The 15,981-nt window shown below is 40.1% G+C and overlaps 1 protein-coding gene and 1 long non-coding RNA gene across 2 annotated transcripts; one reads left to right on the forward strand and one right to left on the reverse strand.

Moving 5' to 3' along the window:
• Window positions 1–664: 664 nt before the first annotated feature.
• On the reverse strand, window positions 665–14,394 carry dct (dopachrome tautomerase). Its single transcript, XM_039671447.2, has 8 exons — window positions 13,805–14,394; window positions 12,859–13,158; window positions 12,071–12,171; window positions 6,414–6,580; window positions 4,951–5,130; window positions 4,555–4,690; window positions 2,071–2,269; window positions 665–1,096 (listed from the first exon to the last, which is right to left on the reverse strand). Exons 1-8 carry the CDS (start codon window positions 14,088–14,090, stop codon window positions 933–935), a joined length of 1,533 nt encoding a protein of 510 aa, XP_039527381.2. The 5' UTR covers window positions 14,091–14,394; the 3' UTR covers window positions 665–932.
• LOC148978411 (uncharacterized) lies at window positions 2,169–6,562 on the forward strand. Its single transcript, XR_016169367.1, has 3 exons — window positions 2,169–2,280; window positions 4,558–5,205; window positions 6,430–6,562. It is a non-coding gene; the product is annotated as an uncharacterized LOC148978411 (long non-coding RNA).
• Window positions 14,395–15,981: the final 1,587 nt, after the last annotated feature.

Consider the following 15,981-nt stretch of genomic DNA (forward strand, 5'->3'; position numbering starts at 1 on the left):
ACTAAACCAGCACATAGAAAATACTTAAAGATGTTGAAGAAATCAGGACACATTTAAAACAAACAAACAAAAAATCTGCTAGAATAATCATAAGAACAAAAAGTCGTATAAGAACTGTAGCTTTAAGAACGAAGTCGTTTTGAGTGACTCTTATTATGAAATGCTCAAATACCAACGGGGAAATCTGATGTTTAAACATCAATTCATCAACTTCGTAAAAAAATGATGGCCTGTTGCTGTTTTAAAGGTTTGCTACCAGAAGCTAATTTAAACTATTGTGAAAAGACTTTGTGATCGATGTCAGCACGGATCTTTGACTCGACGATGACGTCAGGACTCGGGTCAAGCACAAGCCGTTCTTGAATCTGCGTGATTGTTCGACGGCGTTCAGGAGTTCATTTGCAGGAATCATTTGGATGTTTAGTTTGAGAGCTGTGCCGGATGTCTGAGATTGGGTTTTTCTCAGTCTGAGCTGAACTTCTGACAGTCACATGACTAGTTTTAATCTGTTCTTTACATAAAACACCACATGACTGCAGACTCGAGTCGAATGAACTACTGTCGACAGTTTAATGCCTTTCTCTATGAACTCTTAAACATAACCTGTACCATAATAAAGCGAAAATCAATCTGTAATGTAGAGTTATGAAAATTACACATACAGTAAAGTTAACAATTAAACTTTTATTTAAAAACATGAAACACAGTTTCATTTCTGATTTTTCACTATTTTCTTTTTTGATTAATCAAAGATTCATGCTATTGTTCGAAAGTTTGGGGTCAGTGAGATTTTCAATGCAGAACAGGCTGTGATTCACTGAAGGGGTTTATCATAATCTTCGAGTGGTTAGTTCACCGCATCTGTTCCAAACCCAGTGTTTGGACACGTGTGTGTGTGTGTGTGTGTGTGTGTGTGTGTGTGTGTGTGTGTGTTAAGCCTCCTCAGTGTATTTGGTGTTGCTGAACTCGGCGCTGAGGAGCGGCTGGAACTGGCGTTTTCTCCTCAGCTGGACGTACAGAAGCAGAAGAAGAAGTCCGAGGAAGATTCCTCCCAGTGAACAACCCAACACGACCACTGCAGGTCCACTGTCTGTGTCTGGAGGAACACACACACACACACACACACACACACACACACACACACACACACACACACACACACACACACACACACACACACTAGCCATCAAACTTTGGAATCATTAGGATTGTTCAGTGTTTCAAGGGTCTTTTCTGCTCAGCAAAGCTGAAATTATTTGATCAACAATACAGTAAAAACACAATTTTCACAGAAATCAAATTCAGTTCATCAAAGACACTTTACTGTATATTCACACAGAGAACGGGTGATTTACACTGGAGTAATATTACACTGTTTTACTGTATTTATGATCAGATAAACACAGCTTTGGAGACTCTTTCATTGACAAATCTTAATAGTTAATAATCGTGACGGTAATGCACATCATATCTTGTTGATTCAGGATAAATTGTTTAAAGAATCAACATGACATCATGACTTTTGCGTAAACATATACGCCACTTTCGAGTCAGGTGGCGTGTCATCTCTACGCATTTTGAGCTATCCGCGTGTATGTCTACGCCATTAACGTCCGCGTCATTCCGCGTGTCTGTACGCGCAGTCAAATCTCCAGTCATAAATGCCATTAACCCCAGTGACGGTTAGGTTTAGGGATGGGGTTGAGGTAAGTCATATATTTATATAACGTTAAGTCAACGGCGTTCATAAACACGCTGAAAGGCGATTATGCGTCTTGATAGCACGCCAAAAATGGAAATACGAATTGGCGTGTCATACACACGCTACTCCATGAGATCAGTCTGAAAGAATAGTTGAAAATGAAAGTTCTGTCATTATTTATTCACCCTGATGTCATTCCACAGCAGTATTCTGTGATTATGAGCTCGTTAAGTCCTCATCGTTAGGGTTATTGGTCTGTTATCTGTATCTGGAAGTTGTTCTTCCAGAATATCAGCGTATGAGTCAGAGCCGACATTAACCATGAGCGAATCACGTGTTCTGGTGGCTACGATGAAAGGCTAACACACCTTCCAGGTCGATGGCGTAGGCATAGCCCAGCTGCTCCGCCACCACGTAGATCTCCTCGTTGGTGACGGGCGGGAAGAAGGGCACCATGTTGTAGTGGCGGTTGTGTCCGATCGGGGCCATCTCGTCCGGGAAGCTGCCGTTCTCCCGCGAGCGCCGCATCCACTCCTCGAAGATGGCGTCGGTGAAGGAGTGCAGCACCTGCCGGAGCAGTTCAGTACTTCTTACTCTAATACATTGGTGATGACATTACTCTTACACGTTGTAGCCACACTTAACTTATTCTGCTGCAGTTTATTATAATCAAGGGCTTTGAAGGAACTGTGAGCTCATTCGCAGGTGTTTCGTACTGGAGATGAGGCCGAAACCAGCACTTCTAGTGCAAGCTTTATTTCATTTTACTTGACATTATTTTATGTTATGAAGATGCTTTTTTGACGGATATTGGTTTACTTTTAGTGATCGCTCTCCTCACAGATCAACTGTTTCTGGTCTCTTTACATGTGGAGGACTAGTTCATCTCTGATCCTATGTTCAGTTTGAGTAAAATATTTAAGGACTGTTCAGTCAGACTTTCTCAAATCATATTGAAACTGGTGACTTGTAAAATGGAGTAATTTCCGCTGTAATCAGTGGTGTAGTCTACGTGATACGCAGGTATACGCCGTATACCCACTAGAAAATGTCAAGGATTTGCGTATGCCCACTAGGAAATGTCAAAGATCTCCGTATGCCCACAGCCCACTTTAAAAAGCGTGAGGATTCGTAACAACGTAAGGCGACCGAATTTCGTGTTCCCTAATCTTATTAGATTCAGCGCGCGAGCACGTCAAAAACAGAGGACGCAGGGTATGTTTGTGTGTTCGTGTTCATCTGAGCCTCATTGGTCTGTCACTGCTCGTCAATGTCAGAATATTTGAGATGACAAATCAAATCAAAGTAGGCGGGCTTTATTTCAAAGACGCTGCTGAGCGCGAATTTCAGCAGAGTGACTCGACGCTTCAGTTTACAGGCAAGTGCGAGAAAAGATGTAAGTGGCTAAACTTAACATTTCATATTGTACATTTTTTAGGTCATGAATGTTAAACAAATGACAAAAAATAATCAGGCAAACTATAGTTTTGTGTAATTTCGCCATTTTGAAGTGAAATAAATAGACCTGTAACGTGACTCATGCAATTTAATAGTTTACTGTCATTGCGAGGGGACAAGAAACATTAACAAAGCCGTTTTCATCATTTTAGCCACAAGACTAATAACGAATGTGTACATATTGAGAATATAATAAAAATTGTAGCCTTTATTACATTAAAAAAGCTCAGCCTTCGGAGGGGGAGAGAATTTACTGCCCACTGACATGGTTTTAAAGCTATTTCTTATTATTTTTTTCTTTAAACGTCTTGAAATGCACATCAGAGAAATCAAAAAAATTGAAGCACCAACCTCAAATTTAGGACCTCTTTGATTATAAAGCCCTGTCTACGGCCCTGTATTAGTCATAAGATCAATAATGAATGTGTAGCCTATATGTTTTGAATGTATTTAATAAACTTAATTACCTAGCTTTAGTAGCTTTCAGTGAATAAACGTGTCCGAGAAAAATTATTCATAGGGAAAATCCACTTATCAGTTGACCCCATGTTTACTTTCTTTACTGACAGACAAAAATGAAAAGCCTATATCAGTCACAGCTCATCTTTAGGAGGGGAAGAGACAGGGCAAGATAAAAACAAAGAGAAAAAGAGGGTGATGCTGATGAGGAGAGAGAAATAATCAGCTGCCCAGTGCCCACTGGTTTTAAAGCTGTTATCTAATTTTTTTGGCCTTCAAAACATCCTAAAATGCACATGTGTAGATCAGAGAAATAAAAATTTTCTCAGGGAAACCCTGAACTCCCCTAACTAACCTACCTCACATTTGGGACAACAGTGATTATAAAACCCTGCCTTTTGCATGTAATGAAACCGGTTAATAGTGAGCATTAGATCCTAAACTAAACCTAGTGACGCCCCTGCTTCATGCAACCTGTCGAAGTTTAAAAGAAATATGTTACTATTGCACAGCAGAGTACTTCAAGTAGGCCTAATAATATTAATAATAGTTTATTAAAACACACAGAAGCTCAAATGTCTTTAATATACAACAGTTTATAGAGATAAATAAAGTAACTCGATGGAATAATGAAAGAAATTGCATAGTAAAAAATGTAATTTATAAAGTAATAATAATCAAATCTATTAAGACAGAACATTAAAGGAATATCACACAAGTTTTGAAATTTTTTCGCAAATGGGTGGTGGTGGTGGGGGGGGGGGGGTGGGGGGGTGCTGCTGGTATATCACAGTATACTCACTACAAAAAACTAGACTACACCACTGGCTGTAATGTATCTGTACTTTCACTCAAGTGTGGTTTTCAGGACCTCTCTGTGAGAGAACGTGTGTCTGGATCCGAGTTCAGATTATTGAATGTGATTGTAATGTTACCAGGAATATGGGGTCGTTGGCAGCGGAGTGGGACTGAGCGCTGGTCCCGCTGAGGAACTGATGCACGAGGTTATGAAGGTTCGAGACCGAAGAGTCCAGTTCACCGTCGGGCCGGTCGAATCCCTCCAGAGCGTTCCTGCAGAGAGAGAACATTAGGGTTTGTTTTAATCATGTCTGGTCTGAGTTCTCCACTGACCAGCAGGGGTCGCCAGCGAGGGCCGTTTTGAACGCTTTGAAACAGAGAATCATTTTGTGAAGGAATCGGTTCAATTGTTTTACTAAGACTTTTGTTTCTCCCACACTGCCCTTTTGTGCTTGTCAAACCGTACTTTCAAATAATGTCAGTGGAGTTGGCATTATTATATGTAGTTGTTCTGTGCGTGTTTGCGAGATCACCTGAAGCTGAAGCTGGAGTTGGTGAAGTACGGTGGGCTGTCGAACTCTCGCAGGTTCAGGCAGCTTCTCACGTCACTCATGGTTGGGAGAGTCACATTCGTGCCCTGTGTGAGTCCCCTGCGTAGTGTTCCCTCGCTAGTGCCGTTGCACAGGGTCACCAGACGGTTATACTCATCCAGACTGGAGGAAGAAGACGATGAAGAACGTCAGTATTCTGGAGCAGGAACGCATCACAGTGTCTCATTCTACTGAGAAGTAAGTGCACTTCCACCCCGATCTCTTGAAAGTGCGTATCTAGAGCATGAATTATTTTTATCGTGCAATTTATCGCACAAAAACAGATGTTTGTTTTTTGGATGGCCATTTTGTCAAGTAAAGTCACCTTTATTTATATAGCACTTTTTACAATACTAAGATTCTCTTTTACAGTTAGTTTATAATAAAATAGCGTCATAGTCCAGCTTAAGTAAGTTCAGTGATGTTTTTTTGCTGTATAAAAGTTATTAATTTACTTAATTTATATATATATATATATATATAGAGCCACTCTGGAGAAAACCGTGACGTCATCGTCCAGCTCAGTTCAGTTCTGCAGGAGATTGAATATTATTGATGAATATTAAGTGTCCCCAACTTTTTGTGCGTTTCTTTTTTGTATGCATAATTGTCTGAATGCCATTGTGTTCTGAAAGGTTAAAGCATATATTTTTAGTCATTAATTGTTGATTTGATCAAATTCATCTTCTGGTGTTTCTGTGTCGTGTACTGAAACACTGTTTAAGACTGTTTGAAATACATGTAATAATATATAATTGTTAGATGAAAACAATTAGACTTGTTGCATCAGCAATAAAAAGTTAAAATGACTAAAATTACTAAAACTGAAAAATAAATTAAGCTAAACAGAAATATTTAAAAATAATTAAAGTAATAAAAGTAGGGACAAGTACATCAAATGACTAAAACTACAATTAAAATAAAACCGGACGTGTTTTGCATTGAGGATGTTGTAGTTCCTGTTAATTTATTTGATAACACTTCATTACGATAGTCCACTTTAGACATTCTGTTAACTATAAGTAACTTTGCAACTCCGTATTAACTAACTCTAGATAGTGTTGGTAGACTGTTTGCTTAATATCTGATTACACTTTATTTTGATTGTCCACCAAAAGATATTCTACTGACTATAAGTTTCTTGGCAACTACAAGTCAACTTGTTCTACTAACCCGAACCCTTTAATGAGAGTTAGTTGAAATGTAGTTTCAAAGTTACTTATAGTTAGAATGGTTAAAGTGGACTATCAAAGAAAAGTGAAACTATTTTTTTTCTTAATAATCCAATATGATCTTTTACCCCAGATTGCAAGTCTGTTTTATACTTTTAAGAGCCTCCAAAAGACTGTCCCAGATGAAGGGTTAGGTTAGAGTTGAGTTGAGTGGGGCTATCCTCTGAAACGCACCTGTCGCACACCACAGGCCAGCGTGAGAAGCGGGATCCGGGGCTGATCCGGGACGGGTCCTCGGGGTGTGGTCCTCCCAGCAGAGCGTCTGTGCACACGTCACACTCCTGACGACCCGTCGCAAACTTCCAGTATGGCACGGCGAAGTTCTCGTTCCCCGTCAGCTTCTGAGAGGGGAAGAAGCAACTGCTGAATTCACTCAAAAGGAATCTAGATTCTGACTTATATTTCTCACAATAAAAATGTAAACATACTCACGAAGGCACAATAGTGTTTGAAAAATGCACCTAGTTTAACTTTTATAAGTTAAACTAAATTTTTAAGCATACAAAAAATAGGGTGTGGAAACAAGTTACACACAGTAATCGCTAGTAAATATCTCAATTAATTACAGTTTCAGCAAGTAACGCATTGAATTCAACATGGAATTTTGAAGTAGGAAGAATAAAAGAGTATTTTCTTGTAAAAAAGCATGTCACTCTGACTTATTGATAATTTAAAAACAATAATTCTACAAAAACTTTAACACCTGACCTGACCTGTAGTCAGTGTTAGTGTAGTTCTGACCTGTAGTTAGTGTTAGTGTAGATCTGACCTGTAGTTAGGGTTAGTGTAGTTCTGACCTGTAGTTAGGGTTAGTGTAGTTCTGACCTGTAGTTAGGGTTAGTGTAGATCTGACCTGTAGTTAGGGTTAGTGTAGTTCTGACCTGTAGTTAGTGTTAGTGTAGTTCTGACCTGTAGTTAGTGTTAGTGTAGATCTGACCTGTAGTTAGGGTTAGTGTAGTTCTGACCTGTAGTTAGGGTTAGTGTAGTTCTGACCTGTAGTTACTGTTAGTGTAGTTCTGACCTGTAGTTAGGGTTAGTGTAGTTCTGACCTGTAGTTAGGGTTAGTGCAGTTCTGACCTGTAGTTAGGGTTAGTGTAGTTCTGACCTGTAGTTAGGGTTAGTGTAGATCTGACCTGTAGTTAGGGTTAGTGTAGTTCTGACCTGTAGTTAGTGTTAGTGTAGTTCTGACCTGTAGTTAGGGTTAGTGTAGTTCTGACCTGTAGTTAGGGTTAGTGCAGTTCTGACCTGTAGTTAGGGTTAGTGTAGTTCTGACCTGTAGTTAGGGTTAGTGTAGATCTGACCTGTAGTTAGGGTTAGTGTAGTTCTGATCTGTAGTTAGTGTTAGTGTAGTTCTGACCTGTAGTTAGGGTTAGTGTAGTTCTGACCTGTAGTTAGGGTTAGTGTAGATCTGACCTGTAGTTAGGGTTAGTGTAGTTCTGACCTGTAGTTAGTGTTAGTGTAGTTCTGACCTGTAGTTAGGGTTAGTGTAGTTCTGACCTGTAGTTAGGGTTAGTGCAGTTCTGACCTGTAGTTAGGGTTAGTGTAGTTCTGACCTGTAGTTAGGGTTAGTGTAGATCTGACCTGTAGTTAGGGTTAGTGTAGTTCTGACCTGTAGTTAGTGTTAGTGTAGTTCTGACCTGTAGTTAGTGTTAGTGTAGTTCTGACCTGTAGTTAGGGTTAGTGTAGTTCTGACCTGTAGTTAGTGTTAGTGTAGTTCTGACCTGTAGTTAGGGTTAGTGTAGTTCTGACCTGTAGTTAGTGTTAGTGTAGTTCTGACCTGTAGTTAGGGTTAGTGTAGTTCTGACCTGTAGTTAGGGTTAGTGTAGATCTGACCTGTAGTTAGGGTTAGTGTAGTTCTGACCTGTAGTTAGTGTTAGTGTAGATCTGACCTGTAGTTAGGGTTAGTGTAGTTCTGACCTGTAGTTAGTGTTAGTGTAGATCTGACCTGTAGTTAGTGTTAGTGTAGTTCTGACCTGTAGTTAGGGTTAGTGTAGTTCTGACCTGTAGTTAGGGTTAGTGTAGTTCTGACCTGTAGTTAGGGTTAGTGTAGTTCTGACCTGTAGTTAGGGTTAGTGTAGATCTGACCTGTAGTTAGGGTTAGTGTAGTTCTGACCTGTAGTTAGGGTTAGTGTAGTTCTGACCTGTAGTTAGGGTTAGTGCAGTTCTGACCTGTAGTTAGGGTTAGTGCAGTTCTGACCTGTAGTTAGGGTTAGTGTAGTTCTGACCTGTAGTTAGTGTTAGTGTAGTTCTGACCTGTAGTTAGTGTTAGTGTAGTTCTGACCTGTAGTTAGTGTTAGTGTAGTTCTGACCTGTAGTTACTGTTAGTGTAGATCTGACCTGTAGTTAGGGTTAGTGTAGTTCTGACCTGTAGTTAGTGTTAGTGTAGTTCTGACCTGTAGTTAGTGTTAGTGTAGATCTGACCTGTAGTTAGTGTTAGTGTAGTTCTGACCTGTAGTTAGGGTTAGTGTAGTTCTGACCTGTAGTTAGTGTTAGTGTAGTTCTGACCTGTAGTTAGGGTTAGTGTAGTTCTGACCTGTAGTTAGTGTTAGTGTAGTTCTGACCTGTAGTTAGTGTTAGTGTAGATCTGACCTGTAGTTAGTGTTAGTGTAGTTCTGACCTGTAGTTAGGGTTAGTGTAGTTCTGACCTGTAGTTAGTGTTAGTGTAGTTCTGACCTGTAGTTAGTGTTAGTGTAGTTCTGACCTGTAGTTACTGTTAGTGTAGATCTGACCTGTAGTTAGGGTTAGTGTAGTTCTGACCTGTAGTTAGGGTTAGTGTAGTTCTGACCTGTAGTTAGTGTTAGTGTAGTTCTGACCTGTAGTTAGTGTTAGTGTAGTTCTGACCTGTAGTTACTGTTAGTGTAGATCTGACCTGTAGTTAGGGTTAGTGTAGTTCTGACCTGTAGTTAGTGTTAGTGTAGTTCTGACCTGTAGTTAGTGTTAGTGTAGATCTGACCTGTAGTTAGTGTTAGTGTAGTTCTGACCTGTAGTTAGGGTTAGTGTAGATCTGACCTGTAGTTAGTGTTAGTGTAGATCTGACCTGTAGTTAGTGTTAGTGTAGTTCTGACCTGTAGTTAGTGTTAGTGTAGTTCTGACCTGTAGTTAGGGTTAGTGCAGTTCTGACCTGTAGTTAGGGTTAGTGTAGTTCTGACCTGTAGTTAGGGTTAGTGTAGATCTGACCTGTAGTTAGTGTTAGTGTAGTTCTGACCTGTAGTTAGTGTTAGTGTAGTTCTGACCTGTAGTTGGGGTTAGTGTAGTTCTGACCTGTAGTTAGTGTTAGTGCAGTTCTGACCTGTAGTTAGTGATGGTGTAGATCTGACCTGTAGTTAGGGTTAGTGTAGTTCTGACCTGTAGTTACTGTTAGTGTAGTTCTGACCTGTAGTTAGTGTTAGTGTAGATCTGACCTGTAGTTAGTGTTAGTGTAGTTCTGACCTGTAGTTAGTGTTAGTGTAGATCTGACCTGTAGTTAGTGTTAGTGTAGATCTGACCTGTAGTTAGTGTTAGTGTAGTTCTGACCTGTAGTTACTGTTAGTGTAGTTCTGACCTGTAGTTAGTGTTAGTGTAGATCTGATCTGTAGTTAGCGTTAGTGCAGTTCTGACCTGTAGTTAGTGTTAGTGTAGATCTGACCTGTAGTTAGTGTTAGTGTAGTTCTGACCTGTAGTTAGTGTTAGTGTAGTTCTGACCTGTAGTTACTGTTAGTGTAGATCTGACCTGTAGTTAGGGTTAGTGTAGTTCTGACCTGTAGTTAGTGTTAGTGTAGTTCTGACCTGTAGTTAGTGTTAGTGTAGATCTGACCTGTAGTTAGTGTTAGTGTAGTTCTGACCTGTAGTTAGGGTTAGTGTAGATCTGACCTGTAGTTAGTGTTAGTGTAGATCTGACCTGTAGTTAGTGTTAGTGTAGTTCTGACCTGTAGTTAGGGTTAGTGTAGTTCTGACCTGTAGTTAGTGTTAGTGTAGTTCTGACCTGTAGTTAGGGTTAGTGCAGTTCTGACCTGTAGTTAGGGTTAGTGTAGTTCTGACCTGTAGTTAGGGTTAGTGTAGATCTGACCTGTAGTTAGTGTTAGTGTAGTTCTGACCTGTAGTTAGTGTTAGTGTAGTTCTGACCTGTAGTTGGGGTTAGTGTAGTTCTGACCTGTAGTTAGTGTTAGTGCAGTTCTGACCTGTAGTTAGTGATGGTGTAGATCTGACCTGTAGTTAGGGTTAGTGTAGTTCTGACCTGTAGTTACTGTTAGTGTAGTTCTGACCTGTAGTTAGTGTTAGTGTAGATCTGACCTGTAGTTAGTGTTAGTGTAGTTCTGACCTGTAGTTAGTGTTAGTGTAGATCTGACCTGTAGTTAGTGTTAGTGTAGATCTGACCTGTAGTTAGTGTTAGTGTAGTTCTGACCTGTAGTTACTGTTAGTGTAGTTCTGACCTGTAGTTAGTGTTAGTGTAGATCTGATCTGTAGTTAGCGTTAGTGCAGTTCTGACCTGTAGTTAGTGTTAGTGTAGATCTGACCTGTAGTTAGGGTTAGTGTAGATCTGACCTGTAGTTAGGGTTAGTGTAGTTCTGACCTGTAGTTAGTGTTAGTGTAGATCTGACCTGTAGTTAGTGTTAGTGTAGTTCTGACCTGTAGTTAGTGTTAGTGTAGATCTGACCTGTAGTTAGTGTTAGTGTAGTTCTGACCTGTAGTTAGGGTTAGTGTAGTTCTGACCTGTAGTTAGGGTTAGTGTAGTTCTGACCTGTAGTTAGTGTTAGTGTAGTTCTGACCTGTAGTTAGGGTTAGTGTAGTTCTGACCTGTAGTTAGTGTTAGTGTAGTTCTGACCTGTAGTTAGTGTTAGTGTAGTTCTGACCTGTAGTTAGTGTAGTTCTGACCTGTAGTTAGGGTTAGTGTAGATCTGACCTGTAGTTAGTGTTAGTGTAGTTCTGACCTGTAGTTAGTGTTAGTGTAGATCTGACCTGTAGTTAGTGTTAGTGTAGTTCTGACCTGTAGTTAGGGTTAGTGTAGTTCTGACCTGTAGTTAGGGTTAGTGTAGTTCTGACCTGTAGTTAGTGTTAGTGTAGTTCTGACCTGTAGTTAGGGTTAGTGTAGTTCTGACCTGTAGTTAGTGTTAGTGTAGTTCTGACCTGTAGTTAGTGTTAGTGTAGATCTGACCTGTAGTTAGTGTTAGTGTAGTTCTGACCTGTAGTTAGGGTTAGTGTAGTTCTGACCTGTAGTTAGGGTTAGTGTAGATCTGACCTGTAGTTAGTGTTAGTGTAGTTCTGACCTGTAGTTAGTGTTAGTGTAGTTCTGACCTGTAGTTAGGGTTAGTGTAGATCTGACCTGTAGTTAGTGTTAGTGCAGTTCTGACCTGTAGTTAGTGTTAGTGTAGATCTGACCTGTAGTTAGGGTTAGTGTAGTTCTGACCTGTAGTTAGTGTTAGTGTAGATCTGACCTGTAGTTAGTGTTAGTGTAGATCTGACCTGTAGTTAGTGTTAGTGTAGTTCTGACCTGTAGTTAGGGTTAGTGTAGTTCTGACCTGTAGTTAGTGTTAGTGTAGATCTGACCTGTAGTTAGTGTTAGTGTAGATCTGACCTGTAGTTAGTGTTAGTGTAGTTCTGACCTGTAGTTAGTGTTAGTGTAGTTCTGACCTGTAGTTAGTGTTAGTGTAGTTCTGACCTGTAGTTGGGGTTAGTGTAGTTCTGACCTGTAGTTAGTGTTAGTGTAGTTCTGACCTGTAGTTAGGGTTAGTGTAGTTCTGACCTGTAGTTAGGGTTAGTGTAGTTCTGACCTGTAGTTAGGGTTAGTGTAGTTCTGACCTGTAGTTAGCGTTAGTGTAGTTCTGACCTGTAGTTAGGGTTAGTGTAGTTCTGACCTGTAGTTCTCTCTCCAGGCTAAGCAGATGGAATCGGTGCCAGGTGATAAACGCCGGACCCTTGTGGGAAAAGTCGATGGCTTTGAAAGGGCGTCCTGGACCTGCCAGCAGAAACAGGTCAATATCATAATCACATAACCACATCATACATTAGTAGGGCCCAATCAAACAAATATATTTCTCCAAATTCAATTTTTCCCCACCAGTTAAATTTTTTAGTAGCTCAATTTTTTTTAAACTAACCCTTACCCTGACCATTTTAATGCTCAATCAATTGGTTAATAGTTAATCAACTGATTTAATGACAAAAAAAAAAATTATTTATTTATTTATTTTTACAATTAACGGGTCCTTTAAAATGTGATTATTTTTTTTTATTATTATTTTTTTTTTTAGAAATTATGTGTTTTACTTTTTCTGGAGCTGAAATTTAATACAAATGTATCATTCAAACAGATTGTAATCAAATGAAGGCTTACAAATGAATCATTTAATTAATCTTTCAAAATGTTTTCAATGTCACTGAAATCATAACAGTGACTATAAAACACTGGCTAGGAATGATAGAGAAAAATGAAAAGGTTTGAAATGAAACCACCTTTCTGTTTTTTATGTTTCTGACTCTTCTTTGAGGAATGTTGATGGTTTAATCCAGCGGTTAGGGTTCGTTAGTTCCTACCCTAGCAGCGTCGGGTTCGGGTTCGAGTTAGGGTTCGGGTTAGTTAGTTCCTCACCTAGCAGCGTCGGGTTCGGGTTTGAGTTAGGGTTCGGGTTAGTTAGTTCCTCACCTAGCAGTGTGTCCCGCACGGAGTAGTAGTGCTGCCAGACGAACAGGTCGTATATGGAGATGTTGGTAAACTGGGGTTCGGTGCCGTTGGGTCCGAGCAGACCCAGCCAGTGTTGAGTGGCGATTACGTACTCCGGGTGAACGGTGCTCTTGGCCCGGTCCAAAACACTGAGGAACTCCTGGAGCTCGTCGGCGCTCAGAGAGAGAATGTCCTTCCTCACAACCGGAGCTTTACGCTGTTCACAGTCCGACCCGGTCCAGCCGAACTTACACTCGCCACAGTTATAGCCAGCGAAGTTCCCTGATCAAGTTCATTTAGACATAAGTTTATAGTATAGGTTTGTACGTGTGTGTATATATATATATATATATATATACATTACCATTTAAAGATTTTGCATCAGTAAGATTTTTGTTTTTGGACAAAAGATTCCATTTCAAATAAATGCTGTTCTCTTGGACTTTCTATTCATCAAAGTATCCTGGAAAAAAAATGTTTGTTGATCATCAGATCCTCATATTAGAGTGATTTCTGAAGGATCATGTGACACTGAAGACTGGAGTAATGATGGTAAATTCAGGAATAAATGACACTTTACTGTTATTCACACTGTTATTGTTTTAAATTGTAAAAATATTTCACAATAGTACTGGGTTTTATTTGTTGTTTTATTCTAAATAAAATAAATGCAGCATTGGTGAACAGAAGAGACGTCCATTAAGAACATAAAAAAATCTTACCAACCCAAAACTTTTGACTGGTAGTGTATATATATATATATATATATATATATACTATAAAAAAGACTTCTGATCCATATCATAATATATATTTAAGGTTGATATCCAGATATGTCACGCAGAAGTAAGTAAACAGTCATGAAAGGGTTACTACTACAAGTCCTGCAGCTTGACAGACAATTAAAATGGTTTAGTGTCACACAAACCGAAGCATCGGCAGGTCCGGTTGAAGAACTTGGTTGGCCACTTCTCCCGGTCGTCCACGTTCCTCAGCCGGTACGGTCCTCCCCACGGTCGGGAGTCGATGGGAACGTCACTGCAGTTTCCCCGACCCGACAGAACTCCACACCGGTTCTCCGGCTCGGATCCCAGCGCGGGACAGCACTCTTTAGACACGATTCCCTCGACGGTACAGCAGACCCGGGGGAACTGAGCCTCCGTCAGGTTCATCCATCCCAGACCCAACAGAGCCAACACGAGCCATCTCCTCATCTCTGCAGCTTCAGACCCCACAGCGAGCACAAGCACACCCAATCAGTGTGTGTTTAAGGAGAACACGCGTATAATGCCGTCATTACACACATGACATGCTCATTCTCCCGTCACTGCATTTATACGCGGTGCGCCGGGATTACTCGCCGTCCCGTGGCCGTCACCTGACACTAAAGCCCCGGGGGGAAGCCTGTTCCTCAATGGGTTCAACTCTTCAGGAGCAAATAACCACAGTTTATGTTTCAGATGTTTATGATTTATGGTGTCACAGTGTGTTTCTGTGGTTCGGTGAGAGGGCTTTCTGCGCAACTCATGATCCAGTTTCAGTCTGGAACAAGAAACAGATTTCAGATGCATTATTTTCTTCTTTATAAAAAATCTATTCGTGTTGTTGATTTATTCATATTTGATGGGGTCTATGATCATTATTTTCTTCATTTCCCATGTAATGCCCAATGCTTTGGCGGTACTGTACAACTGTTCATTTGAACTGAGCTGAATTGAATGTGTGTGTGTGTGGGAGAGAGAGTGTGTGTGGGGGTGAGAGAGTGTGTGTGTGGGAGAGAGAGTGTGTGTGGGGGTGTTTGCTCTCTGAATTCCTCCGGGTCTCTGCGGGTCGTTCTCGTGACTGACCGGGTCACTGACCAAAGCCTTTCTTAGTCCTCAGACTCGGATGCTCTCAGCAACACTCGTCACACACACACACACACACACACACACACACACACACCGGCTCAGGGCCGTGTTCAAAACCCTGCTGCGCCACAGAGCGCCGTTTACATAGTTTTATATAAAATGTAAATTATTTTTGTCTCAAATCGTTGCTGATGGATCCTGACTTCGCCCTATGCTGCGATATGCATTTAGTTTTGCAGTCATTTACAGAAATCGGCTGCTTGAATGACAAGTGCTGTTATTGGATTTTTTAGGTGAGATTCTCAATTCATTCAGTAACGGATGATCTGAGGGAAAGTTTTCAGACCGCAGACTCAGCAACGATTGTATTTAATTGTACAGTACAATCATAACATAGAACAGACATTATCTTCATTTCATGTCATTAAACATAACAATATTGCTGGCCATACACTGATGAGAAAGATGAGAAACTGATGAGAAAGTGCGCGTCCGGTGTGCGATAGCTGGAGTTGTCCTATAGACGGCGCGGCGCTTCTCGTCCGGTGTGCGTTAGTATGTAAAAAGTGGTTTTAATTTAATTGAACCAATTTTTACTTTCATTGGAAGTAACTGTATAGAGTCAGGTCAGCTAAAATTATAATGTTGGCAATTTCATCAAGGCAGGACAAAACATAGTTAACCTGACAAAATTATCTCTATTAGGCAAAATTTATCTAGTAGAAATTTTTAAAAGTAGTCTTGAATAAATAAATTTAAGTTCATACAACAACATTACAACAAATCATTTCAAACCAATTAGATTTTTTGGGGAAAATATAATTCAATTTTGAGGAAAAGTTTTCCTTGATTTAATTAAGTTTGTTTAGCTTCGTCTTTTTTTGAGTGTATGTTTGTATAGACCATTTTGCAAGATGTAAACAACACTGGTCCAGAAACACTTCCTGTTTCAGTTTTTTAACTCTACACAAAAGCTGGGATAAAATACAACCAACAGAACATGTAAAACTGAATCAAAAAGTTAAACAACATCTTTAAGATGTTTTCTTTACATGTGAAATAAAGAAAACAGTTACAAAATGAAACGTGAAGTGCTTCTGGACCAGTGTTGTTTACATCTTGTGAAAGAGGTTGCAAATATTCTTTAGATTATCTTCAATTCAACACTAAATCTTTTTAACAAGAGTCACAGCTTGCCCCGACCAGAGTTATGTAACCAGTACAAACGTCCAGTTCATACGGTGAGTAACACAAC

This window comes from Pimephales promelas, chromosome 7 (assembly GCF_988280905.1).
Source record: "Pimephales promelas chromosome 7, fPimPro1.hap1.1, whole genome shotgun sequence".
In the NCBI taxonomy this organism is placed as follows: domain Eukaryota; kingdom Metazoa; phylum Chordata; class Actinopteri; order Cypriniformes; family Leuciscidae; genus Pimephales; species Pimephales promelas.